This window comes from Dermochelys coriacea, chromosome 15 (assembly GCF_009764565.3).
Source record: "Dermochelys coriacea isolate rDerCor1 chromosome 15, rDerCor1.pri.v4, whole genome shotgun sequence".
NCBI classification, from domain to species: Eukaryota; Metazoa; Chordata; order Testudines; family Dermochelyidae; genus Dermochelys; species Dermochelys coriacea.
In genome coordinates this window covers 14,895,141-14,921,426 of record NC_050082.1, presented here as the reverse complement: position 1 = coordinate 14,921,426, position 26,286 = coordinate 14,895,141, and the positions used below count along the sequence as shown (strand labels likewise).

At 38.6% G+C, this 26,286-nt stretch overlaps 1 protein-coding gene across 8 annotated transcripts in view; it reads right to left on the bottom strand.

The window, feature by feature from the left end:
* The window catches only part of YPEL1 (yippee like 1), a 48,955-nt gene that overhangs the window by 7,191 nt on the left and 15,478 nt on the right, over positions 1 to 26,286 (bottom strand). For 5 of the 8 annotated variants that reach the window (XM_043498212.1, XM_038373036.2, XM_043498214.1 and 2 more), the window contains one exon: positions 21,126 to 21,408. In XM_043498212.1, coding sequence (XP_043354147.1) covers positions 21,126 to 21,242 — 117 coding nt within the window. In that variant the 5' untranslated portion in view covers positions 21,243 to 21,408. Of the gene's footprint in view, positions 1 to 12,290; positions 12,374 to 20,913; positions 21,409 to 26,286 lie in introns of those variants that run through there. The other 3 variants (XM_043498210.1, XM_043498211.1, XM_043498215.1) reach the window with 2 other exon arrangements.

The window sequence follows — 26,286 nt, the reverse complement described above, 5'->3', positions numbered from 1 at the left end:
CACACATCCCTCTTACACTATTGTGGGGCATCTATTCAGCACTCATTCTGTATCACCAGCACAGCTTTCTGGATACTCTGTTTTCTTGGGGTCTAGCCAAAAAACAACCAACTCACCTCACCACTTTTTATTTCAAATGCAGGCAATAATTCTTTTGACTTTGCTCTTATAAACCCATAGCACATCATACATACCAAATCCACCCCCACCCACTAACTTCAACAAAATTCCATATACAATTCCTATCCCTATCCCCCCAAGGAGGAGGAGAGAAAAAGAAGGAAAGAACCACAGGACAGATGCTATTCAGATCACTTATTGCACTTTGGGATAGTGCTCAGATACTACAGTGCTAATGCACTATAAAAACTTGAATAGAATAGACCCAACACTATGTAGTTCACAAGATTACAGCCCAAGATGGTATGGCTACAATAATAATTCCCCCCCCCCCCCAACAACAGAAAAAGCATTCTCATGATAGGTTTTACCTGAAAACTTGAGTACTTTTTATTATTCCTTGAAAACTGTTTTATGGCAACCCATCATTCAGTGTGTTCAATGAAAGTATTCAAAATGCTCAGATGGAAATGCATTTTTCCACTTTTTAAAACGGCTAAATCAATTACTTTATCAGGTTTTATGGGCCATCTTGAGAAATATGGATAGAGATAAATATTGTAATAGTAGAGATTTCATTAGTTATTAAAGCAAGTTGGATATTTTTGTTAAATTATCCTCATTTTCCCTTACATATATTACTTCAAAAGAAAATGAATCATAATCATGCAGAAAAGGCAGTGCAATTTGTTTGCGATTAAGGGAGGGATTTTTAAGAATAGTCAGCACTGACTTAACTTTGCTCTGACTGAATCAATGGTAAAACTCCCACTGAACAGAGTGAGAGCAGAATTAGGTCAGAGTGCATTTGAAAAATCCCACTGTAAATATTTTCTTTGAAAGACTACGTTCATGTAGATTATTCATAACACCACTGAAAGGATTTCCTGTTACACAGGATCTTTTCACAGAAATTTGCAGTACAGATTTTTTACTTTTTATAATTATAGGCATCATAGACACAATGTTTCCCAGGCCCTCCCCCAACCCTAATAACTCATGGCATTTCCTGCATCATTAAGGCTTAACACAGAGAGTTTGTCATGAAAGATCTAAATTATGTGCAGTGACATTGAGACTTTTTCCATACAAATTGTTAAGCACTTGATCTAAAGTTGTCACCTATATATACTGTGAAAGAGCAGAAGCCAATGACTAAGTCAACGTAGTATATGTATGTTCTTACACATAGTCTGAAGATGACACAAAGCATTGATACTAGTATCAGCTTTGAAATAATCATGTCTCATACATCCCATTAAAATACAGTTAGCAAAGTAGGATGTCAGTCAAAGGAAAAGGTAAATGTGAATTATACCATTTTGACTAGGAATGGCCAGTGATTTGGGATGCAATTGTGGCCACCTAGCAATATGAAAGGAGAAATCTGCCACTTTGGAACACTATGGACAGTAGGCCTGTTTATACCTGCTCCCATGGTTGCAGGGACAGATTACAGAGCACATTAGAGAGGCAAGGATGAGAAGCCATGTCAGAAAGCAATCCAAACTGAAGTAGATGTAAAACTAATCACCACAAAATACTGAAAGGAAATTAGATTTTAAAAATACTGTTTTTTAATATAAGGTGACTTTGGTAACAAAGGTTTGCTTACAAAACAAAAATCCTCTTATCCTTAGCAACTTTTTGCCATTTATTTAGATTTATACTATCAATCAAAAGGAGCACCAAAGCAACTCCTTTTAAAAACATACACTACATACAAGCAATAAAAAGGCTCATTTTATCCCAGAACACGAATACCAAAGATATGGAAAGAAAGATGAGCTCTCCAACAACAAAAAACATCTGAATACCCTCCCACTAGCCAGCATCACAGATCTCATCACCCCTCATGACAGAGGGAGAGAGGATGGGCCTTAGAGCACACAGTGAAGGTTAGCAAACTCAAGCCATTACATACCATGGAGAGGAGTGTTCCAAAAAGGTCTGGGGGCCTAACAGAGAGCTCTCCCTCTTTTGAACCAATTGGATTCCAATTTACTAGGTACCTCTGCTGACCACACCTACAGCAATATAGAAACAGAGAGGGGTTGTCTCTTTGTAATGGGGCATGATGATCCCAGGCCTTTTAAGTTAAAACCAATACCTTACAACCCAGAAACAAAAAATACTTAGTGAAGATAAAAGAGTATAATGTATTCACAAAAGGAAACAATACTTAAGAAATGGTTGCCAAATACTGTACCACCCTATTTAAAGTGCATTGCAGTACTAAGTCCTAAGGTGACAAAAAACATGGACAATAGTGGCAAGATCCACATCCAAAAGAAACAGTCATAAGCCCGGCTGTAAGTAGATTTAAAAAAATAATTACCTGGCTATTGCTGCTGTTTGATCTTCTAATAGCAGCTGCAAGTCTAACCCCAAGTCAACCCACAGCAGTCACAAACCCTAAGTCTGAGGAGGAAGACTAAATCACACCATGCAAAATAGTATTTTTAAAATTACCATGAAAACATTTAAGAGCTAAGTACATTTAAAAAAAAATTCTCATATTAAAAAGGGAAAGCATTGCATGCATTTTCCCTCATTTTAAAAATTGCAGTTGTGCTTACAATTTTGTGATTTAGAACTGTGTGGAAAGTTCAACAAGAAATGCACAATGGATAATAATTCATTAAAAGGGTAGTTTGGTCTCTGAAAATTAGTTATTTTCCCTGCTAGCCCATAGTTGCCACTGTACTTTGACATACATAAGTACCACCTCAAGACACTGGAATGATTTTTAGTCGTATTGATGCAGCACTGGTACTAAGATGCTCTACCTCTGTACTTAGCTTCACAGTGAAATGGACTAGAACAGGTTGTGTGTGATTTGAGTAATTTTGACAACACCTCCTCCCATTCCTGGCTGTCTCTTCAGCATTCATGCGTTTTAATATCCCTACCCTTCAAAAATGACCCTTGACTTCAGTAAGGACAGTCTCATCTCCGATCAGTAAACTTCTTGAATCATGTATACAACTGTTGCTTCTACTTCTCTACTGGATTCTCTTTCCATTTAGCCTTCATTCTTTATGCTTCATCAAAACTGTCCTCACCAAGGCCTCCAATGACTCATCATAGACACATTTTAGGGCCTTTTCTCCAACCTCCTTGATCTTTTCCCCTTCTTTAACAGATTGTCTCATTCCCTCATCAACTCTGACCCTCCCTGGTTCTTTTCTTCCCTCCAACAAACCCTTCATTGTCTTTCAGTGGTCCCTCCTCCTTCCATCTCCATCATTGTTTCTCAAGGCTCTATCTTTGGTCTCTCTTTTCCTTGTAACCTAATAGCAGAACTTCTATTATCACCATTTTAGTCTGTTTATGAAAATCTACCTCTTAATTATCACCTACTGTATTTCTGACACAGGATGCTGTATTGCTGTGTCACAGCTTAAGCTCGATATGGTGAAAATTAAGCTCTGCATCTTTCCTCTCAGAAACTTTATTCTTCCTCTCTTCACGCTGCTCCCTCTACCTTGCACTCATTCCCGTACCAGTCATCCCACACGTCATTCAAATCTCTCTTTAAAAAAAAAACAACTCATTTCTTTTGTGAAGCCCACAAACATTAATCCAGAATGGTAAAACATAAATGGGTTTCTAGCTAGCCCCATCTTCCAGATCTTCTAGTACATTTATACTGGATATGTCTAGGCTATATTTCTCAGGGGATGACCATGTCCCCTTCCTCCTAGATATGAGGGTAAGGCACAACTGACAGCAGAAGGGTGGATGGCAGCATAGCCATATTGACCATGCTGAGGGCAGGCATCCCCAGAGATGCTCCCCAAAGTTTAATGAGTGTTCTGGTGTTGGGACCCTATTACCACAGAGATCCTTAGACTCTTTAGTTTGAAGTAGTCTCTACTCTTCATTATCCAAAAACCCTTTGTGTGGTAGTGGTAACTCAGAAGTTCTCACCATTCTTCTACAGGAGGAGAGCATCTAGGCAATCTCCAAATGTGGGTTTCATAAATTCTGCTAATTTATCCTATATACCAATCATGTGTCAGTCATTTTAAGGCTAAATTTCATTAAGACTTTAGAAAGAAAGGTACAACTTAAGAAGATAGGTATTATTGCATCGAAGTCAAATAAATAGATTAACACTTGTATTTAAAGAATCCATTTATTGATAATATCTAGCATTTACATAGTGCATTACAGCTTCAATACAGCATGCAAACAGTATGTAATTAAATCTCACAATACCATGTTTGGCAGGTAAGACATTATTATATGGGTGAGGAAAGAGATCTCATTACTTACCCAAGCCACACAAAAAGACAATGACAAAGCTGAGATTGGAACACATCAATTACTAACTTCTAGTTCCATGGCAAATTAACTAAACTATGTCATCTTTTCCATGAACAGATTTTGCTGAAATTATTTTAAAAAAATAACTAATCTAGATTTAAACTGAAGGGGTGAAACAAGCAATTTCATATAAATGTTCAGGAAATTTTACCTATTCAGGAACTCACTTTTAAAGTTCCTGCTCTTCTCTTTCCTCCTTATAGCAGAGAAGTTCAGACAACTGAGATAAGCAGTTGCCAACCTCTTCATCCTATAATAGCTGTCTTTCTGTCATCACCCTCAACCTGACTGCAATCAGGCCTTTTCCCCAGATGATGTAGCAGCTTTCTTGAGATCAAAACATGGCAACATTATGAACTACCATATATTTAAGAAATATTTTGCTGCAAAACTGTAAGCCCCATCAAAGTGCTTGGATATATTTTGAAAGCAGAGTTCCAGAAAATGAAGTTTACTTACCTACAACTGGAGTTCATTGAAAAGGACTCTGCATATTCCCACTCATTGGATGTGCCAGCACATGCAGCTCTGACAGTGAAATTTTCTCACAACAATGCTTATGGGAGCACTTGTGCCCCTCCCTACTCTCCCCTCTCCCTGTAAATTGTGACGGCAAGATTATAAAAGGGGTATGTGGCACTCCTGGTTGCTTTTGTTCCTTCCACTCTTTTCTCAGGCCTAGGATTTCATTAGGACTATGAGGAAGAAGGGAAGACTGGGTGGGAGCATGAATTTGAAAATTTTTCCATCTTGAAAAATTCTGATTACAGGTAAGTACCCTTAATTCCGTCTCTCTTTTGTTTACTGCCACTCGTGGGATAGTTTGATAAGCAGTACCTTATGTAAAGAAGGTAGAGCTCAGAGTCCTGACTGAGTAAGGTTTGAATTATTGCTCTAGCAAACTGAGGGCCTGATTTGGACACTAGGTCTAGGGAGTAATGTTTTGTAAATGTACATATAGAGCTCCAAGTTGCAGCTCTACAGACTTCTAAAATAGGAAAAATGTCTAAAGTAGGCCTGTCAAGCAATCAAAAAATTAATTATGCTGTTAAACAATATTTATTTAGATATTTTTGGATGTTTTCTACATTTTCAAATATAGTGATTTCAATAACAGAATACAAAGTGTACAGTGCTCACTTTATTTTTGATTACAAATATTTGAACTGTAAAAATAGAAATAGTATTTCAGTTCACCAATACAAGTACTATAGTGCAATCTCTTTATCATGAAAGTTGAACTTACAAACGTAGAATTATGTACAAAAATAACTGTATTCAAAAATAAAACAATGTAAAACTTTAGACCCTACAAGTCCACTCAGCCCTACTTCTTGTTCAGCCAATCACTCAGACAAACAAGTTTGTTTGCATGGCACTGTTGTAACTGGTGTCACAAGATATTTACATGACAGATGCGCTAAATATTCATTTGTCCCTTCAAGCTTCAGCCACCATTCCAGAGGACATGCGTCCATGCTGATGACAGGTTTTGCTCAATAACAATCCAAAGCCGTGTGTTCTGATGCATGTTCATTTTCATCATCTGGGTCAGATGCCACCAGCAGAAGGTTGATTTTCTGTTTTGGTGGTTGGGTTCTGTAGTTTCCGCACTGGAGTGCTGCTCTTTTAAGGCTTCTGAAAGCATGCTCTACACCTCATCCCTCTCAGATTTTGGAAGGGACTTCAGATTCTAACACCTGGGATTGAGTGATGTAGCTATCTTTAGAAATCACACATTGGTACCTTCTTTGCGTTTTGTCAAATCTACAGTGAAAGTATTCTTAAAACGAACAACATGTGCTGGGTCATCATCTCAGACTGCTGTAACATGAAATATATGGCAGACTGTGGGTAAAACAGGGCAGGAGACGTACAATTCTCTCCCAAGGAGTTCAGTCACAAATTTAATTAATCATCAGTGTGGAAGCATGTCTTCTGGAATGGTGACCAAAGCATGAAGGGGCATACAAATGTTTAGCATATCTGGCACGCAAATACCTTGCAATGCTGGCTACAAAAGTGCCATGCAAATGCTTGTTCTCACTTTCAGGTGACACTGTAAATAAGAAGCAGGCAGTATTATCTCCCGTAAATATAAACATACTTGTTTGTGTTAGCAATTGGCTGAACAAGAAATAGGACTGAGTGGACTTGTAAGCTCTAAAGTTTTGCATTTTGTTTTTGAGTGCAGCTATGTAACCAAAAAATAAAATAAAAATCTACATTTGTAAATTGCACTTTCACAATAAAGAGATTGCACTACAGTACTTGTATGAAGTGAACTGAAAAAATACCATTTCTTTTATCATTTTTACGGTGCAAATATTTATATTATTTTTATTACAAAGTGAGCACTGTACACTTTATATTCTGTGTTGTAACTGAAATCAATATATTTGAAAATGTAGAAAAACATCCAAAAATATTTAATACATTTCAATTGATATTCTATTGTTTAACTGTGCAATAAAAAAGGCAATTAATCATGATTCTTTTTTTTGAGTCAATCGCATGAGTTAACTGTGATTAATTGACAGCCCAAGTCTAAAGACATGCTGTGGAGTTGCCATTGATTTAACAGAGCATGACTTAACCCCTACAAGTTGTGGAATAAATGCTACTTTATGGCTTTCCTCCATGGCAGTGGTTCTCAAAACCGGTCCGCCACTTGTTCAGGGAAAGTCCCATGGCGGGCTGGGCTGCTTTGTTTACCTGCCACGTCCGCAGGTTCGGCCGATCGTGGCTCCCATTGGCCGTGGTTCATCGCTCCAGGCCAATGGGGGCTGCGGGAAGGGCAGCCTGCAGGTCCCTCAGCCTGCGCCCCTTTCTGCAGCCCCCTTGGCCTGGAGCAGCAAACTGTGGCCAGAGGGAGCCGCGATCGGCCGAACCTGCAGAAGCGGCAGGTAAACAAACTGGCCCGCCCCGCCAGGGGGCTTTCCCTGCACAAGCGGTGGACTGGCTTTGAGAACCACTGCTCTATGGACCGTCTAACTCATCTAGAGAATGTCTGTGCAGTGACTGTGTCCCTATTATGGTTGACTGCATATGAAATAAAGAGATTAGGAGACTTGCAACATTCCTTGGTTGTTAGGATAGTGAGTGAGCCAAATCTCCTTTAACATTCAAAGTATGCAGCTTTGACTCACCCATAAGAGCATACATATTGACAAGTCCTTTAATAAATTTCTTTACTGTATCATGCACAAAGACTTGACTTATCTACCAATGCATAGTGTGCAGCAATAGCTGCTAGGTAGATTTTTCAAAGAGGATATAGACATTTCTAATAGCTTTAACTGAAGTATTAAAGAATAGATTGAACTGGTACAAATGGTGGATCTATAAACATAACATTTGCCCACTTTACAAGACCTACTCCATTTGAGATCATAGCACTTTTGAGTTGACTGTTTTGTACAATCAATCAATATTTGCTGCACTTCTAATAGGCAAGATTTCTTAAAATTACATCCAGATACCCCCACACAGTGAAGAGCTTGTCTATCACTGCTTTCTTTAATGACCAGTCATTCAGTTCTATTATATCCCTGCTATCAGGATCTTGGGTATGGGTAGAGGCTGGGATCTGAGTTGCAGGGGATTCAATGTAGTTCAGTCTTGAGGGTCAAGACCAGAAGCAGCAGCCCATACTAGTGTCATGCCAGAGGATCAGGTCACAGTGAAGGTCAATGAGCTGCATCGGAGTGGAGCCAAATTAATCAACCAAGGTAGGGTCAGTGGAACAGAGGCCAGGAGAGGTGTCAGGAGGAGAATGGGGTCTAGGAAAACGAACTGGGACCAGGAGCAAGGCAAGGTATCAGGAGCAGGGCAGCAGGGTCCGCCTTCAGCAGCAAGCTGGGGATCTGTCTAACTGCACAGACAGCCTCCAGGTGATTTCCCTAGGCTTTAAATACAGTAGAACCTCAGAGTTACGGACACCTTGGGAATGAAGGTTGTTCGTCACTCTAAGCAAGTCATTATGGGATACTCCTCAGGGTAGACTGCTCAGAGCGGGACTCACAGCTGTGCCTGCAAACCTTAGCATCTTTGCCTCCTACCCGATTGTGGCTGCCCAGCAAGTGGGGATGGGGACAGGCAGCTGGTTCTAGCCCCCTGGCTGCAAGGGTGATGAGTGAGGCACTCTGGGGCACTGCAGCGTCAGTGGTTGCACAGTGCAGGCTATAGCTCTTTAAAAATGAGCCACTCCTCTAAAGCGCAGCATACAGGCAGGAGCTCAAGCTCTGGCTCCAGCACATCACACTCCAGGCCAGGTTCCAGTAGCAGCTCCCACCCCAGCACTGGCAGCTTCCTTGCAGCATCAACAGCTGGGCTGGGGAAGCTTATTTCCCAGACTCGGACTGAGCTTGCAAGCTTATCCCCTTCCCAGTGCAGGAAAATGGCACAGACCCAAGTGCTGCTCCTGCTCAGGGGCTCACAGCTGTGCTTATGAACCTCAGCATCGTCACCTCCTACCTGTAAGTGACTGCCCCACGAGTGGCAAGTAGAGGTTGGGGGTGAGGACAGGCAGCTCAGATGTGCCTACCTTTAAGATGCAATACACATACAGTACAGTACTTGCTGGGTTTTGGGTTTTTTTTGTCTCTGCTGCTGCCTGATTGCCATGTGTCCAGTTGACCAGTCAGTCCGTAATTCTGGTGTTCGCATCTTAGAGGTTCTACTGTAGCGTGAATGGGTTAAAAAACGTATTCATAAATGATCTGGAAAAAGGGGTAAAACAGTAAGGGGGCAAAATCTGCAGATGGTACAAAACTACACAGCAGCAGTCAAAAAAGCAAACAATGTTGGGAATCATTAAGAAAGAGGTAGATAATAAGACAGAAAATATCATATTGCATCTATATAAATCCATGGTATGCCCACATCTCGAATACTACATGTAGATGTGGTTGCCCCATCTCAGAAGAGATATATTGCAATTGAAAAAGGTTCAGAAAAGGGCAACAAAAATGATGAGAGATTATTAAGACTGGGACTTTTCGTCTTGGAAAAAAGAGATGACTAAGGTGGGATATGATAGATGACTGGTATGGAGAAAGTAAATAAGGAAGTGTTATTTATGCCGTCTCATAACACAAGAACTAAGGGGTCACTAAATGAAATGAATAGGCAGCAGGTTTAAAATCAAACAATAGGATGTATTTTTCATTCAACGCACAGTCACCCTGTGAAACTTCTTGCCAAGACTATAAGAGGGTTCAAAAAAGAACAAGGTAAGTTCATGGATGATAGATCCATCAATGGCTATTAGCCAGGATGGGCAGGGATGGTGTCCCTAGCCTCTGTTTGCCAGAAGTTGGGAGTGGATGTCAGGGGATAGATCACTTGATGATTATCTGTTCTGTTCATTCCCTCTGGGGCACCTGATATTGGCCACTGTTGGAAGACAGGATACTGGGCTAGATGGACCTTTGGTCTGACCCAGTATGGCTGTTCTTATGTAATCAGGGAATTCAGTAGGGACCAGTTCATCATGGTCTCCATGGGTAGGACACCCAGCAGTGCTTGAGCACACAAGGGGCTCAGACCATTGTTTACCACTTCACCGGGGCTGTCAAGTGGCAATGCGGACCCAGGGTCCAGACCTATGGATCCTCACACTTGTTCAGTTGGTCCACCAGGCCGTTGTCTCCGGCACAGCTAGGAAGGGTCAATCTCTCCCCGTTTGTTCATGTAACATATTGCCGTTATATTGTCTATGAAGATGTGCATTGCCTTATTTTGGATCTGAGGTTGAAAAGATTTGAGGGCACAATAGATTGCTTTTAACTCAAAAGATATTTATATGCAGTAACTTTTCTTGAGAATTCCAATGGCTGGCTACAGCTGTTAATCTGTTGAAATGTGCAGCTATCCCTGGGTGGAGGCATCTGAGGCAATTTTCTAACGGGGATGGCGGGTTTAAAGCTATCCCTCTTAGACTGTTGCAACACCAAGTCTACCATGTCATGTCAAGAACAGAAATATCTGTTATGGGATGGTCAATCATGTATATACGTTGTCTGTGTTTGGTCTGTAATTTAATGCTGCGTTTGGTCTGTAATTTAATGTTGAAGACTTCTCATCCTGAGCTGAGAGTAAGAAGTTATCATAAGTGACTGAAGCCATAAGGCCCATGAGAACTGTAAAAAAATATGATACCCAAAGACAGATCCTGAGGTCCTTCTTCTTGCGGGTTGGGAGACATCTAATGATCTTGCATCTTTAGTTTTCCATCTGTTTTATTACTAAACAAGCCATCACCATTAGAAGGGTGATGGACAAGAGGCGCACCTCTTGAAATCAGGTCTTTTAGCTATCATATCCGACCATGGATCTGGGGAGTGGAACCAAAGATATGAACTAAAATATTAAACTTTTAGAAACAAACAAGAAATAGACTAACTAACCTTAACACCAGAATTAACACCTAAGAATATTAAACCATGGCATTGGCTCTCTCTTAGAGAGAAGATCTAGATCTGATGGATCTAGTCAGGTTTATGGCCTGCTGCTGCTGCTGCTGCTGTAGGAAAGAACTGAGGCAGCTGGGGTACCAAGCCCTCTTTTATAGCCTCACACTAAGAATATTCAGGACCTGAAAGGTAAAGTGTGGGAGGGGCACACAATATTCCAACCATTGCTACGAGACGGCTCCGTCATCAGAGCTGCACCTCCCAGCACATACCATGAGTGGGAATATGCAGAGGACACTCAGCACTGAAACTACAGATAAATTACAACTTTAGCAATTAGTGTGTGCGCTCACAGTTAGTAATTTCATTATGCATAACACCATTCATTTTATTCTCCATTGTGTTATCTTTTTTCATGTTTCTATTTCAAATATAGAACACTTTTACAGACTGGGAAGCTGAGGTGGAGGGAACTGAAGTAACTTGCCCAGGGAGAGAGAAATGACACTTCAGTGGCAGAAGTGAATCTATAACTTTAAATGACTAATCTCCAGCATTAATCAGTATATAAACCTCACTCTGTGGAGGATATTGTATCAGTACACTGTAAACATAGTCCGTAATGCTTGTTCAGCACTTTCAAGATGTTAAGTACCATACACGTGCTATTATAAACAACTACAGTACCTCCTGTTCAGAATGGTCATGTTGGCATGTTCAGCTTCTGATTTATTCAGAAAAGATGGATTACAAGTGGCAGGAATAGATGGGAGCAAAGATTCATGATAAAGTGTGCAATCAATTATGAGATAGCATTCAAAATCCTGCCTAAGAAGTCAGCTATTTACTTTGCAGCTGGGAAACTGTTTTTACTTAAACATTACTGAAGGTTACAGTACAAAATGTATTGCAACACTGCTTTCCGACAGTCCTAGACAATGACAACCAAATTTATAAATTGGAGTACTTTCAAAGGAGATTGTGGAATACCTGTTATTGTAGATTTTTAAGAGCAGGTTAGATAAACATCTATCCTGGATGGTCCAAGTGTACTTGGTCCTGCCTCAGTGCAGGGGGGTGATCTCTTAAGGTCCCTTCCAAGCCTTCTATGATTCTATACTTCCAAAGCTTTTTCATGTTTTGTAGAAAGTCAAGAAGAGCACATTTCCACACACAGTAACTCCATTTAGTTCCCTCTCTCTTCCTGTTTCATAGTATTTGGAAGGCCTAAGATATGTCCATTAAAAACAAATGTTCAAATCAATAGTAAGATTTTTAAAATATATTTAGTAAGCCTACTACAGTCTAATATAACTGCTTGTTGTAGCCATGTCATACAACCGGTAAGTACTGCACTACATAGTCAGTACGTTATAAAGCAGTTCTAAATGTTTTCACTCTTTAAGAAGGGTAGGTACATACCTGCAAGTGAAGCTCTTTGAATGCAGAATTAGGTATGAGATGCACTCCTAAGTCACATAACCTCTGTTGTAGCATCAGGTTAACTATTTTTGCCCAGGAGAAAAGGAAATTGCAGTTAAGCAAACAATTTTATGTACACCCCCTCAAGGCAGACCAAGTGGCTTTATCCTGATGCAAAAAGCATATCAAGCTAGTTATTGCTCCACAGACAACACACACTAGATTAGGTCATGTGACTAGAGAGTTTGGCTGCATAGAAAATGGGGGAATGACAAATGCCGACGACATCCTACCAAGGACTACTGCAGGCATTATGAACAATTCTGAAGTTTGACAGAGGAAGTCATAAAACATAGTGGCACTATCTGATAAGAGTGTACTACTGTTAGTTATTCGTACGTACATGTTCCTCATTTGTTATGCAGAATTGTAAAGAACAGGCAGGTAAGAAATGCAAAATTTTAATCTATCACATTATTTTAGGTGGTGATCCACTAAACCAGACAGAGTCAATGTTCTGATACAACACAATCCAGAGAAAAAGCATGTGTTGCAAGAAATGAAACTTGATAATTCAGTGGGTGGTACTCTTCCCTTTGAGTCAGCACTGGACCAATAACTGACTGATCCTGGAAGCAGTATCTTCTGGATAAGCTGTAAAACAGAGGTCTTTATCACTTTTGGATATTAAAGATTCCTTGGCACTTCACAGAAATAGTGACAACTACTCAGAGGATTAAGAGTATTAAAAGTCTATAAATCAAGTTGTTTGAGTTATGAGGGAAAATGAAAATGTGTCATACTGGTTAATTTATTCTCTTATAAAGATTAGTTGCTAGTACTCTCTAGATATAACTCTTTCTTCATACTATATCGAGGCAAGTGGAGATAGCTCTGTTCTAGCAGCTTTTCAGGGCAGATTCACCATAGGACTTCATACCAAATGGATATACTCCAAAGTTTAATGATTGCTTAATAGAACAGTAGATGGAATTACACTGAGAACTAAAAAAGTCTAATGAAAAGTTGAATTTGCAAAAATGACTTTTAGAAGAGGTCCACCCTTAAAAACTATCAGTGTACACAGGATTGGCAGAAAGTATTTCTAGAAGTAGGCAAACTGACAGGCAAGACAAAATTATCTTCTTAGGCTAAAACAGGTTGGGGTCTTCAGAATTAGCTATGACAACTCTCCCTCGAACCCTCAAAAAAAAATCCTTGAAGAAATAAACCAAAAAGATTGATTTGGGGATTTAAAGTCATGCCTCTGACAAACAGCGGTCTCCCTTTCCCCACAAAAAAGTGCATCAAGGGAGAAGACTCCAGTTTAGAATGTTTTGAATGAGCCCTTTATGGATTTTTTTTCAGTAGGTGCAGAGGTCTTTTCAGCCAACAAGGTGACCAATTATCTTTTAGAATATTCCTTATACCATAAAGGAAGGGGACAGATAAACTTCCTGGCTTGGAACATTCTAAAATGTCACATTTACTTTGTAATAGTAGAATTGGGAAAATTCTCCTCCCACCCCCACCAGCCAAAATGCAAAGGATGAAGAAAGCAGCCTTTTTAAATAACTTGGGATAAAACTGTTTTCCTGACATCCAGTTTATGCCAAGACTTCTCCTTCTCATGAACCATAGTAGGGTAGAAGTATTAATTCCTTGGAAGAACTGAATTCTGTATTCACATTGGGATAAAGTCCAGGGGCCCTATTTTCCCAACACAAGATGCAAGTAACTTCCACTGAAGTAAATTAAATGTGTACTGATTCCTGGAAATGTACATATCACTGTCTTGTCGTGTCTTATGCAACAATGATGTTCAACCAACTGCAAGAGAAAAGCATACCTGAGCAAAAAGAGAATCATAAAGGGCAGTTTGGATAGTCAGAAGATAAAGTAAAACTGAGCTGATTAGCGCAAATTGATACAATTAGGAGGATTAAAAACAAAAATTAAGCTTCCAAGAAGACTACTCAAAAAAGCTTTTGAAGGCTTTTATACTTAGTCTTTCAGCAACGCTTCACATGGGGATCTTTGCTTAACTTTGCTGGTCTTGAACAGAAAAGGAAAACACTCAACCAGTAGACCTTAGCAGAACCAGTATTGAGGCCCCATTTGAATCATGTAAAATTATCAGCTTGATAATTGATCTGACAGCAATCAGGCTTGTCTTTATGGCAGAAAAACAAAATCTCCAAATCTTAGTACACTCTGACATTGCAGATGATTTTTTAGAAACAAAGCTATTGTCTATTATGTAATCAGAATAATCTTGCTTTTTCCCCCGCCACTGTCTCTCTTTCAACAACCATGCAATCATCTTGAGAAAGATTAGCTTCTGATTAATTACCAGGTCTACCATGACTAGATTTCATCCGTCAGTCATCCTGAACAGATTTACTAAAAAAAAAAAAAAAAAAGTCCTATTTTCCCTGAAATCCCCATCTTTAAGCAAGTGGAAATCTATTGTTACCCTTAGTTCCTTCTTCCTGGATGAATGAAAAAGCATACAGAAGTTGACATGACCTTTTCAGTGATAACTTGTCCTTAAGAAACTCATCACATTTTCATTTGAATCAAACAAGTCTACCTAAGGTTTCTCCTACAGAATAACTATCTGATTTAATAGTCGTCTATTGGGACATTTCCTTTACATTATAGTCCACCTCCTTAACCAGTCTGCTACTACATTGGTCTTCTTTTACATGTGTACTGCCCTTATGGATGAATTTTATTGCTGCCTATTTAAATTAGAAAACTTGCCACCTTCAGTAGACAAATGCTCTAAGGCCCAGAACCTCAAAGCTATTTAGGGTCCTAACTCCCATTGATTTCAACAGAAATTAGGAGTCTAAATACCTTGATGATCTAGGGCCAAATACTTCCTACTGGACAATACATCCAGTATCATATGTGAATGGATATTATCATTATAGGTTTTTGTTTTTTTAAACCATAATGGATGGTCATAAAAATGACCATGAATTATTGATTTTGTTTCAAGGAAATAGGCACTTGCTATCTTCTGGACATCTCTTTCAATGAGCTTCCTCACCCTATAGGAATGCACTGGTTGAGCTAATGATCCTTGCTTTGATCTACAACAGGAGAACTCTTCAGAATACTCCCCTTTTGCCTCCAAGAGAGCACACAGACGATCTGTTCTACAACAGCTACGGTTTATGAAAGGTCCAAGGAATTATCTATAGCCCCATAATGATCACTCTCAGAAGCCTTATGAAAGGCCAAATTGAGGCTCTAGGAGACTGACTGGTCTTGTAGATTCCATCCCCTCTCCGAAATGTATCAAATATTCCAAGCTAAAAGTATGGGTTAGGGTTATGGAGCTTTTTTTTTTCCCAAATTCAGAACAAATACTGGAGCTGTTTTCTATGATCTTTGCTTAGGGGACCAATAAGTCTCTGCTACGATTATGGACCGATAGAGATGAGGGAGACCGACTGTAGGATGACTGGAGGGGTGTTAATGGGCCACTTCACCTTGAACAGGCCCTTGAAATATGTGCTACTTATGCTAAACAATCTGTTCCACCTTACATTTAGGAGTGACAGTCTGGGTATGTTTCCGAGACCTAAAGAAGAGCTGTTTAAGATCGAATGTTTGTCTTTCACCAACCAAAATTGAACCAATAAAAGATATTACCTCATCCACCTTGTCTCTCAAATTTTCATCAGGAATTTTTACCTCTTTGTGCTTCTAGTGAGCCTTCCACTTTTGTTTGTGCACGTGTGAAATCCAAATCACATGTGAAATTCCAAAAAGTATGACCCCACAGAATTTCTTATTCTTGTGCCCTCCATCAGCAAAGATTTTAAAGTGTTTTACAAGGGTGGGAAAAGAAACTGGAGATCCAGGAACTTCATTCTTGGAGTATTAATCATTACAAAACATTAACGTAAGCTTTTACATCCAATATCTGTTAGTCTGATGTATTTAATTCACTGTGCAAGTTAATCCGATAGCTCAGCTCTTACAGCTACAGATTGAAAGCCAAGGACAGCCCAATTAGTCTCGTCTTCCTACTGAAGTGGTTAGAAGAGTGCGTGAAAACCTTTAGTCACTTCTGTTCTCCAGGTAGCTTATGGTAATTTGTTTGCCACACTGGCTGACAGGAAGATCTGAGCTAGGTGTATGGTTTAATTACTCCATTTTATGATGGTGAGACACGCTTACCTACATTTCATCTAGGTTTTCACCAAAGTTCTGCCTACTATAATCTTAGCTCATGCTAGAAGCCATTTTGTGTGGGCATCAATTTTTCAAAGCCACACTAATAAGAAAGTTCCTCAATAAAGCTTTCTACAAAGCATCTTTGCTCTCAGTTACCTTTCCTCAATTGTCTGCAAAATGGCATTTGGGTACTGATCTCCAAATTTAGTTTAAAATCACCAGACAAGGTGAGAAGGGTTGTAATTAATCTTGTGGAAGCCACTGAAGTTTAAAAATCTACAGCTGAAGCTTAAAGTTTTGAAAGACCTCTCTGTTCTGTCAGTCTAGCCTTTTGGAAGATCAACCCTGGAGAAGATCAGCATGTCTTTGACCGAAAAAGTCAGTCATATCTACGTTACTAGAATGTGGTCTAACTTGTTTTTAGATTTCTTTAGCTTTGCAGAGATTGTCCTTGTTTGTGTGTGTTTCCAACACCCACAGTATAGCGAAAGGACTCATTACTGTAGGAAGGGAAAGTGTTTAGGTCTTTTAGCTTTTCTATCACAGTAGGGCTGAATTTAAAAACAAACAACCGCCACCACCACTACAACCACCACCAAACACGGCATTCTAACACCTTAGGGTAGGGATCCCTAGTTGTTTCATAGCATGGACCACCTTCTCTCCCATTTTGTATGAAGAAGCATAACTGTGGAAGCTATAAAAATTGATCACCCATGAAAGAGTAATAGGAAATTAAATATAGCACTCTTTAATCTATTTGATTTTTTAAAAAGGACAAGACATTTCAAAATCTCCTCTCACAAGTATTTCTCTCTGCTGGAAACAAGAGCCACCAGCACCACATAGCAGTTTAGAAAGTACTGCGTTTTGATTATCAAGTCTCGCTTGCCCTGTTTTCACTGAGGAAGCCTTGGAAAACTAGCGAACTGGAGTAGGATTGCGTAGCCCTCAACAGAAGCACCAGGGAGACATTTTCTTTAAAATTAAAAATAAGTCTCAAAAGAAAAAGAAAAAAAAAAAAGTTCAGCAATTTATCTTCTCCCCACCACCAATTTCCTTGTTTCAGTCTCTTGAAGCATCATAATACCATGACTTCTAGTACTTAAGAAAGAACAGAAATTCACAACCAGAAAATTTCAAACACCAAAAAAAAAAAAAAAAAAAAAACCAGCAGGGGAGGGTTTACAAGGTTTCATTTACAGTCTTTTTTTTTTAATACATCCTAAGACAGCACAAATATGCTTCCCATGGATCACCTTTAAAATATGTTCTCAGAAAAGAAATGTTAGAGTAGACAGTATAAGGGTTAAACTATTATTCCTTCTAACCTGAACAGTCTAACATCTCTTATGTTATATCCACAACTGAGTAGTATTCATAAAATGATAGCTTACATTTAGTTTTCTATGAATGAGGAAGTGACAGTTTTAATGGTTGGTCTCTAAGTCATGCACTCTTTTCTTAGGATTTCAATCAAAGTATTATTCTTCAAGACAATTCATAATCTGCAGTACAGCATATTTATTTATTGCAATTCTATACAATCAAGGTCAAATATTTTTCTTCAGATGGCAAATGTATACCAACAGCCTCTGGAGTACAGTGTCACCGCTGTTACCTTTTATTATTTAAAATAACTTTTTGTTTAAAATATCTTCACTGTTGCCACACATACCAGATATATTCATGTTCCCATTATTTTAATGAATACAAGTTTTAAGAGAGCACTACGTTGGAGAGGAGGGACGGTTTGCAAGAATGACAGAAGAAAATTCAGAATTACAACTATCAGTTATGTTTGGGTATAATTCTAAATACAGTGCCTAAATATATAATTCAAGTATGTTAATGGTCTGTTTTAAGATAGCATCGAAGGTTGAAAATTCTAACAGTACAATTACAGGGTTTGTTTGTTTATTTTTTTTAAAAAGTTAGTAGTGAACTCTTCATTTTCCCAGTGGGTGCACTGGTGTGTTGTAGAGGCTTACAGGTAGGTTACAAGATTTCACATTAGGAATTAATACTCTGTGCTGAAAGAAACCCCCCACCCCAAACGTAGAAGCATTCACATAACATTATATTTGTCTATGCACTCTTACAAAGTCTCTCTCACACATTCTGAGCTTTAAATAATTGAACATTTTCCCTTTCATTTGCCTTTATTGCCCAGGTCCCAACTATAGCAGTACAGTAGGTCAGAAAGCAGCAAAGACTCAAGTACATTTTTATTTACAAGCAAAAATACACCTCATATTTAATGCATTTCTAGATCTGACACACAACATTTATCAGCAGATTATGACAACATAAAGGCAGAAAAAACTCAGAGTTCAGGGAATGTTGGCCATAGATGTGATTTTGCTGACTTGCCAATCTGCAAACATTTAAAAGTTTGGTAGCTTGTTTTATGAGAAAACTTCACTGGACAATAAGAAACCAGTATTAAACAAGAGACTTTATAGTATATATCTGAATCCTTCCTGACTGGAAGACATTGCTTAGGCTAAATTTATTTGAACACACAGGACTTAGATCTTTTATTTAAAAAAAAAAAAAAAAAAAAAATCTCCATATGCTCAATAACCCCTCTTCAAAGTTTTAAGGTCTAAGGTTTTTAATCCTTTCTAGACAATTTAAAGTTGTAGTACGAACCTATGATCCAACTGGAGCATATATTCAAAAGATATTCTTATCATCAAGACCTCTTTCAAAACCTTTATACATATCTGCCTGTCTGGGAATTATGGTAAACCTAAATTAAATAAACCCAAACTAAAGAGCTTGTTGTATCACATTTAGATTACCCTAGAAAAGTCTACTGGATGAGAAGTTAGATACCAGCCACATGTGGTGGATCTCATTTTTTTCTTCAAAGTTCAGTGTTCTAGCTTTCTTTCTGAACTTTGCTGGTAAAGTTTGCCATATTCCTCCTCCATTTGTTTAGTATGAAATACGATTCCCAGTAACTCCATAGGTCTGGAAAACATTCCCCCTCTCAGTTATTCAAATCTAACCTTCTACTTACTTACAGTGTGTGTTGAACAATGAAGTCATGTCTCCTTCTTGAAATTTATAGTGGAGTGTTGCTGAAGAAAAGGTGATTCTTACCTTAATATTTTTCTTTGTGATTAAAAGAAATTTGAGTCACATTTCTGCCTGCATTTTCCTACAGTTTTTTTTAAAGCAATATTTATGACTACTAGAACTAAAGAGCTTGTATGTTTTCTGAATTTAATAAACTTATGCTTTTGACAGCACTTTGTATATAGTCAGTTTCAATGTTTTGCATTTGATCAGTCACACTTCCTGCTTTGTGCATTAGCACAGCACATCACTCACCCTTTCTTTTGTTTTGGTTTGGTTTGTTTTTTTTTTTGGGGGGGGGGGAAGGGGAAGAACAGGAGGAAGGGAAGAGAAGAACAGGCCTGCAAGAGGATATCTACAAGCAATATTGCAGCAAAACTGCTGATATTTGTGTTTGGAGCCAGAAGTGTCTTCTCCTCCCAGGAGATGTACATGGAGATGACGAGCACAAAAGGTTGAGGTGGAAGTTAAGGGGTGTGTGGCCCAAGGAACCTCCTTCACTCCCCAGGCCTCTGCACAGGACTAGAGAACAATGAAGGTACTTAAAAGTAGTGGCTTCTTTACTTCCTGGGATTCCTCAAGGAAGCAGCTTTACTTCAATGCTGCTAAAGATACCAGCAGGCAGGAGCAACAAAGGGTGAAGGCAGTGAACAGAGAAGATGAAAATAAATAAGGGATGGCCCCAAGAAAGCTGTTCTCTGGCTCAACCACTCTACCTGTTGAAGAGACACTATCAGCAGAGAAAGTCCCATCCTTTCCTCCCATCCCCAACACACACTCCCATTAAAAAAAAAAAAAACAAAACCCCAAAGTTTTAAAATTGAATTGCATTTTTTCCTTAGAAAATATTTACAGGGTGCTCCATCAGAAACCTAATTTGACTTAAAGCACCAACTGTCACTTTATATTTTTCCCTGAGTATTAAATTTTACTACACGATTATGGAGTCTTAGTTTCTTTCAACAATTGATATAAAAGGACAGGGCTAGATCATTTCAAAATCTTCAGAATTTCTTTATGAAATTTAAACTTGAGACTGCTTGAACATTCCTCAGAGTAATCAGTTTTTTAAGTTCCACAAATTAACTAGATGGTATATAATAATGAGAGAGAAGGAAGCGTATAGATAATGTAGTGATGGACTCCATGTTGATCCACTGGATTGTGTAATACCAGCTAATTTTGTGACCTCTACTAGATGAATCTTTTGAATCAATTTAACCAAAATAATTTCCCAATCCTGAGCTCTGTACTTCCCTCAGACAGTTTCCTTCCTTAGCAAACTCATCACATCTAGTCCTGGTCTGATAAAGACCAGGCACATCTCAAAAGTAGCACCTACCTGTTATTCGTGGGGGGTTATGAAGATGGGGCTTTACACAAAGTTTCCAGAAAACATCCATTCCTCAGTATAATGCACCTATGACCCAAGAATGGAGCTCTTGGGAAGATACTTTGAAGTATGCATCAGATTTATACCACTTATGTATTGGAAGTACTGACAACAATTTTGGTTAAAAAACCCCACATGAAGTCTCTAAACAAATCACTTGCCTTGGAAATCAATTCATCATGATTGGCTAGGTGGGCTCTGCAGTGGATACAGCTGTAGGTTCGGTGACAGTTTGGCAGGTAAGCCTGGAACGTTTTTGATTTTGTCATTTTTACCATCTCTGCTGGTGGCTCCTCACTCAGCTCAGGGCTGGCACTTGAAGAATTACAACTTTGCTGAACTTGCTGACAAAAAAAACACTGGAAAATGCAAGCAAAAGCCGTTGTTGTTCTGGAGTGTGTGTGGCACTTTCCACACAGATGCCACAAGAGAAACAGTCACAACCTGCAAGTAAACAGAGAAAACAACTTTTACAAAGCCAGGAATACAGTACATTCAACTATTCTCTTGGATTTCAGAACTTTAACCTCCCTCCATCTCGCCTTCAAAAAACTCCACAACCCACTAACACAATGGACATCTTTATTTAGCAGCCTCAGCAGAAAGGCAAAGTATTAAAAGGAATGGAGACTGAACTAGCTTTTCAACAACTTTGGTAGACACTAAAATAAGAAGTGGAAATAGTGTGGGAAACCTGCACTTGCTAAACTCATAAACCCATGCTAAACTCCAGAATACACAGGCAGTGGGGAGTTGTGTCTATTTTTCAATTTCCAGGACATTTCACAAACACTGGACTTGAAGTCAAATGTGATACATACACACAATAAAATCTTGACCAAAACTTTGCACTATTTTGAAATCAGACTATTTCCCAGCTATAAAATTTGAGATTTTTAGACCAGTCTCCTGTCCACCCTGACTAATCAGTTCTTTCAGTTATTTTCCCCCCCCCCTTACTCTACGAAAATAATCTTAAATATCCAACAAATTTCAGTAGTGGAAAACAGATTCTACAACCTACACATAAATATTAAGAATTCTGTTTTCTCTGTTCAAAATGCTGTACACATTCTTGATCCTCAGATCTCCTTAGAGGAAATAACATATTACATACACTGTGACATTTTATATAAATATACAAAAAATGAAGGCTACACTTTTCTATCATCTTCTACCTTGAAAGTCAAATTTGCACCTGCACGCTACAGATCTGTTTACTAAAACATTACTTAATAGATTACGTGACTCAAAGCAACTGAACAATCCAAGCATGAAGACTACTACAGTAATTTAGTGATACTGTACAAAAGATCACCTATTATGCCACCAATCATTATGCAGCTGGTATGGTGGATCAATAACAGAAGTATTGAAATAAAAGTGCCAATGTAATAGTTCACTATATTTCAGGTCTTTTCTATTGGCTTTATGAAAAGTGAGAATAAAAAGCACAGGTACGGTTTACTAGCTAGATAATATGAATTAAAGAAAAAAAAAAAAGTCTACTCTTTCCTGTTAATAACAAAGCAGTAGCCCACGTATAGCTGGTAACTAAAATTGATTTGTTCATCTGGATTGATGAACCAAAAAAACCCAAACAAAAAAAGTTTAATGCTGCTATATGGAAGAAATAATCAACCACCACCTAAAACTCAAAACTATTTTTGTATAGGTCTAAATGAAATGTGGTTTGACAAAACAATGAAACAAAAGACATCAAGCATAAATCATGTATGACCACCATGACAATGTGCTTTCCATTTAAAGCCACCCACCCTTACATAACTTTGCATTTTATTTTCCAACTGCTTTATTCAACGGTTGGAAAAGAGGCACCACCTGAAGTATTAACACTTCAAAATGCAGAAAGGTGATTTACTTCTCATATTGCCACAGAATGTAAGTTTAGCTATGAGTTTACACTCCTGAATTACATGGATTCCACTGATTGCTTTGAGGAAACAATTTAAGTAAATCATCACAAATCAGACTGTCTTGAGAAACAACCATATGAAGATATAATGCCTGCTTCAGGAGGCATAAAGACCACATGCATCAGCTGTTTTTGAATTTTTACCTCAAGCTAAAAAAAGGATGGGTGCATATTTTATAAAATTAAAGAACTTCAGAGAATTCTATTTGTATAATACATAATTTACCGTAAGGAAACAGTCCTCAACTAAAACTTAGAGGGATGTCTACATTAAAAAAAATAAGTAATGCGAACATGTTGCCAATAAGGGCATGTCCTCTCGTTCATAACAAGGCCTACCTGCTTTCCCCAAGAGTTTTTAAGGGTGGGCAGGAGTGGAGAAAGATGAAGTTTGAAGAATGGAAAGGATCTGGCAGGTAACTAATTTCACAGTTTTTGAATGTTCACCTAATATGCACGGATTTTTAGAGTGAACACGCATCCAGAGCCCAAGATGGTACATCTGAAATAAATCTAGACAAATAAGACACATGGATAAACACCAATATTGTAGACCTAACCCCAATGTAAAATGTTTTACTATAAACCTATTAAGTTGTCACACATTTTTATATTTCCTTTCCCCATCTTTGCCAGTGACAAGAATGTGTGTCAAAAAATTCTTTATTGTAGGCTGCCACTCCTGTCAGTTTCAATACAGGATGAATTACAATGCACATCACTGTGGCATCATTATATTCTCTTGGCATAGCCATCGTGAAATATCATTGCATTTTAAGATCTCAGGATAGTATTAGAAGTACATTTTTGAAAACTACTATGGATAAATGCAATGTATATGCAAAGAAAGAAACCACCCCTCAAAAATCCATCAGGGCTTGAAAAATCCACTACCCAGATAGCGGGGAGAGGACCAAGCCAATGTCTGCAGATTTGGTAACCTGCAAATGGAGGGCAGGGGAGCTTCTGCTCTCTCATTTCTCTATGCCCTTTTAAGAAATGCTGAAAGTTGTCCATATCCCTGCGCCCTCAGATTTGGAGACTTTAGACCTAATCCAAAACCACTGTCTGGGCTTTGTATCAGGTCCCAAATCTCCAAGACTAAACAGGATCTTAATTTCTAAAGTAAAAAATACACACAGAAATTGTAGGGCTTTGGATCAGGCCTCTTAGGATGATGACTGAAGAACCAGTGAAATAATGACATTACAAGAGGTAATCGAGTGAAAGTTAACCAATTTAAAATATCCCTTCTACTCTAAAGTCAGATTGTTTAAAACTCTAGTTTGAGTTTCATGCCTTTTTCCAAATGATGGAAACTTGAGTAAAGGAAGTCTTTTGTTAAAGACTTGACATTTTTACCCCTTCAGTTAAAAAGTGTTGACCTCAAACATTCCCAAGACCTCCCAGAGCTCCTTTGGCAAAACCATATTCTCCTCATCTCCAAGAAGACAGACCCCACAGGTTTTTTTGCACATCATAAAGCGGTCTTTCCTATGTTGCTTCAAAAAAAAAAAAAAAAAGGGGGGGGGGGGGAGGGGCAAGCTTCCAAACCTGGACTAAGTCAATGCAATTTTCTCTCCCTAAGCCTGCAGATAAAAAGTGCCAGAAAAAAAAGCACTACTGCCCATAACTGTGCTAAGAAGTAAAAAACCAAAACATGTCTAGGGTCAGTTTCCAGAGCTGCTTCCCACAGGGCTCTGAACTGCAGTGATTGTCAAGAACCATGACAATTGCATATTATTGTTACTTAGACCACAGATGTCTAGCCAAGACCATGACCCACAGGTTGCCCTGAAAATCTGAATTTACACAGAATTCTGAAGTCAAAAAATTAGAAGTTTTACACAGATTCCAAATTGTGCAATTCAAGATACCAGCCTCTATGTGCCCTTCCCTTTAGCAATATGAGTTTAGGGAAGGAATAGCAGGAACTTCTGATGGTAAGGCTTGCCACTTGCAGGCCTCTGAGAAGCATGAGCTGCAGCAATGCATTTTCAGTTACTGGACAGCAGCGATGTCATCAGATCTGCACTTTCAGTCTCTTCTGACTGGCTGTTTGCCTTCTCCTCCTTCCAACTCCTCCCTCACTATCTGTCCGTTAACAGCCTTATTTCCCCTGCCATCCTTCTTTCTCTCTCCATAACACCACACTCTCCTCCTCTTCATATCCACCCTCAAGAGTGTTGTTGATCCATTTCCCTCATCCATTCTCCCTCACTCTAACACATAAAAGTAGCAAAGGCACGTAAACTATCATGATATAGCCTGAACCTCCTCCCTCCCCCCAACAATTTATCTGGTCTTGTGGCTTTTAGGCTATATGCCCTTCCAGGCAGGAACCGTCTTCTTGAATGTTAGTACAATTCATGACCTAGTGCTCCCCACATCCTGACTGGGGCCTTAGGGCACTCATTCAATATGTGATTAGTAAAGAATACCATTTGCTCCTGATTTATTTTGGTTTTCCTCATTAAAAAAATTATACACAGCTCAGAACTTCAGTGTTAGGTGGAATTAATTTTTTTTAAATTGGCAGATTCCTTTTATAAGATGTGTCATAAAAGAACTTTACCAACTCAAGCTCCTTTAACTGTTGTCCAAAAGGGAACCAAATATTACGTTACAGGCTTACTATCTGTATCCCTGAAGGCATTAGCTGACTGACTTAGAAAGTTCTGAATTTTACTATCACTAGTTTTCAAAATATAAATCATGTTGGGAAAAGATGGAGAGTTAAATAATAACTCTCAGAGCAAAGCCTTTTACTTGCTAGTTAAAATAGAAATTGTTTCTCTGATGCCAAGATGCAGGAACCACAAGACTTCAGTGTATTTTTTCCCTGTTGAAATAACAACACACTATTTCACTGCTGTCAAAAAGCCACTGAATAATAACGAGAAAATATAAAATTGTATCCATGACACATTATGAAAATTAGAAAAAACAGCCCCCAGTCCCCAAAAAAAGCACATAATCCAAGAACATATCGGAGTACTTAACATCTTTTCTTGATTGGAAAGCAAGAGATTACAGAATAACCACAAGCATAATACATGAAAGTAAGTCTGCAAATATGTACAGTCTAACCATCTTTTAAACTATGGCATATATGACTCAGGAAGTACTAGCCTTAAAGATACTCCAAAACTTAGTTGCTTATTCTAGGTTACTAATAATTATATTTATAAAATTCATCAGGATCAAAGATGTTCAGCATTTTACCTTCCTCCTTGCAGTATCAAAAATTACAACTCTTAGATACCATGCATAAACTAGCTTGGTGTTGAGCACATGCAAACACCATGACAAAAAATCTATCAGTCAAACAAACAATCTCAACAGTATCCAAACTTACTTTAAATGTCTACTTATGGGTTAATATC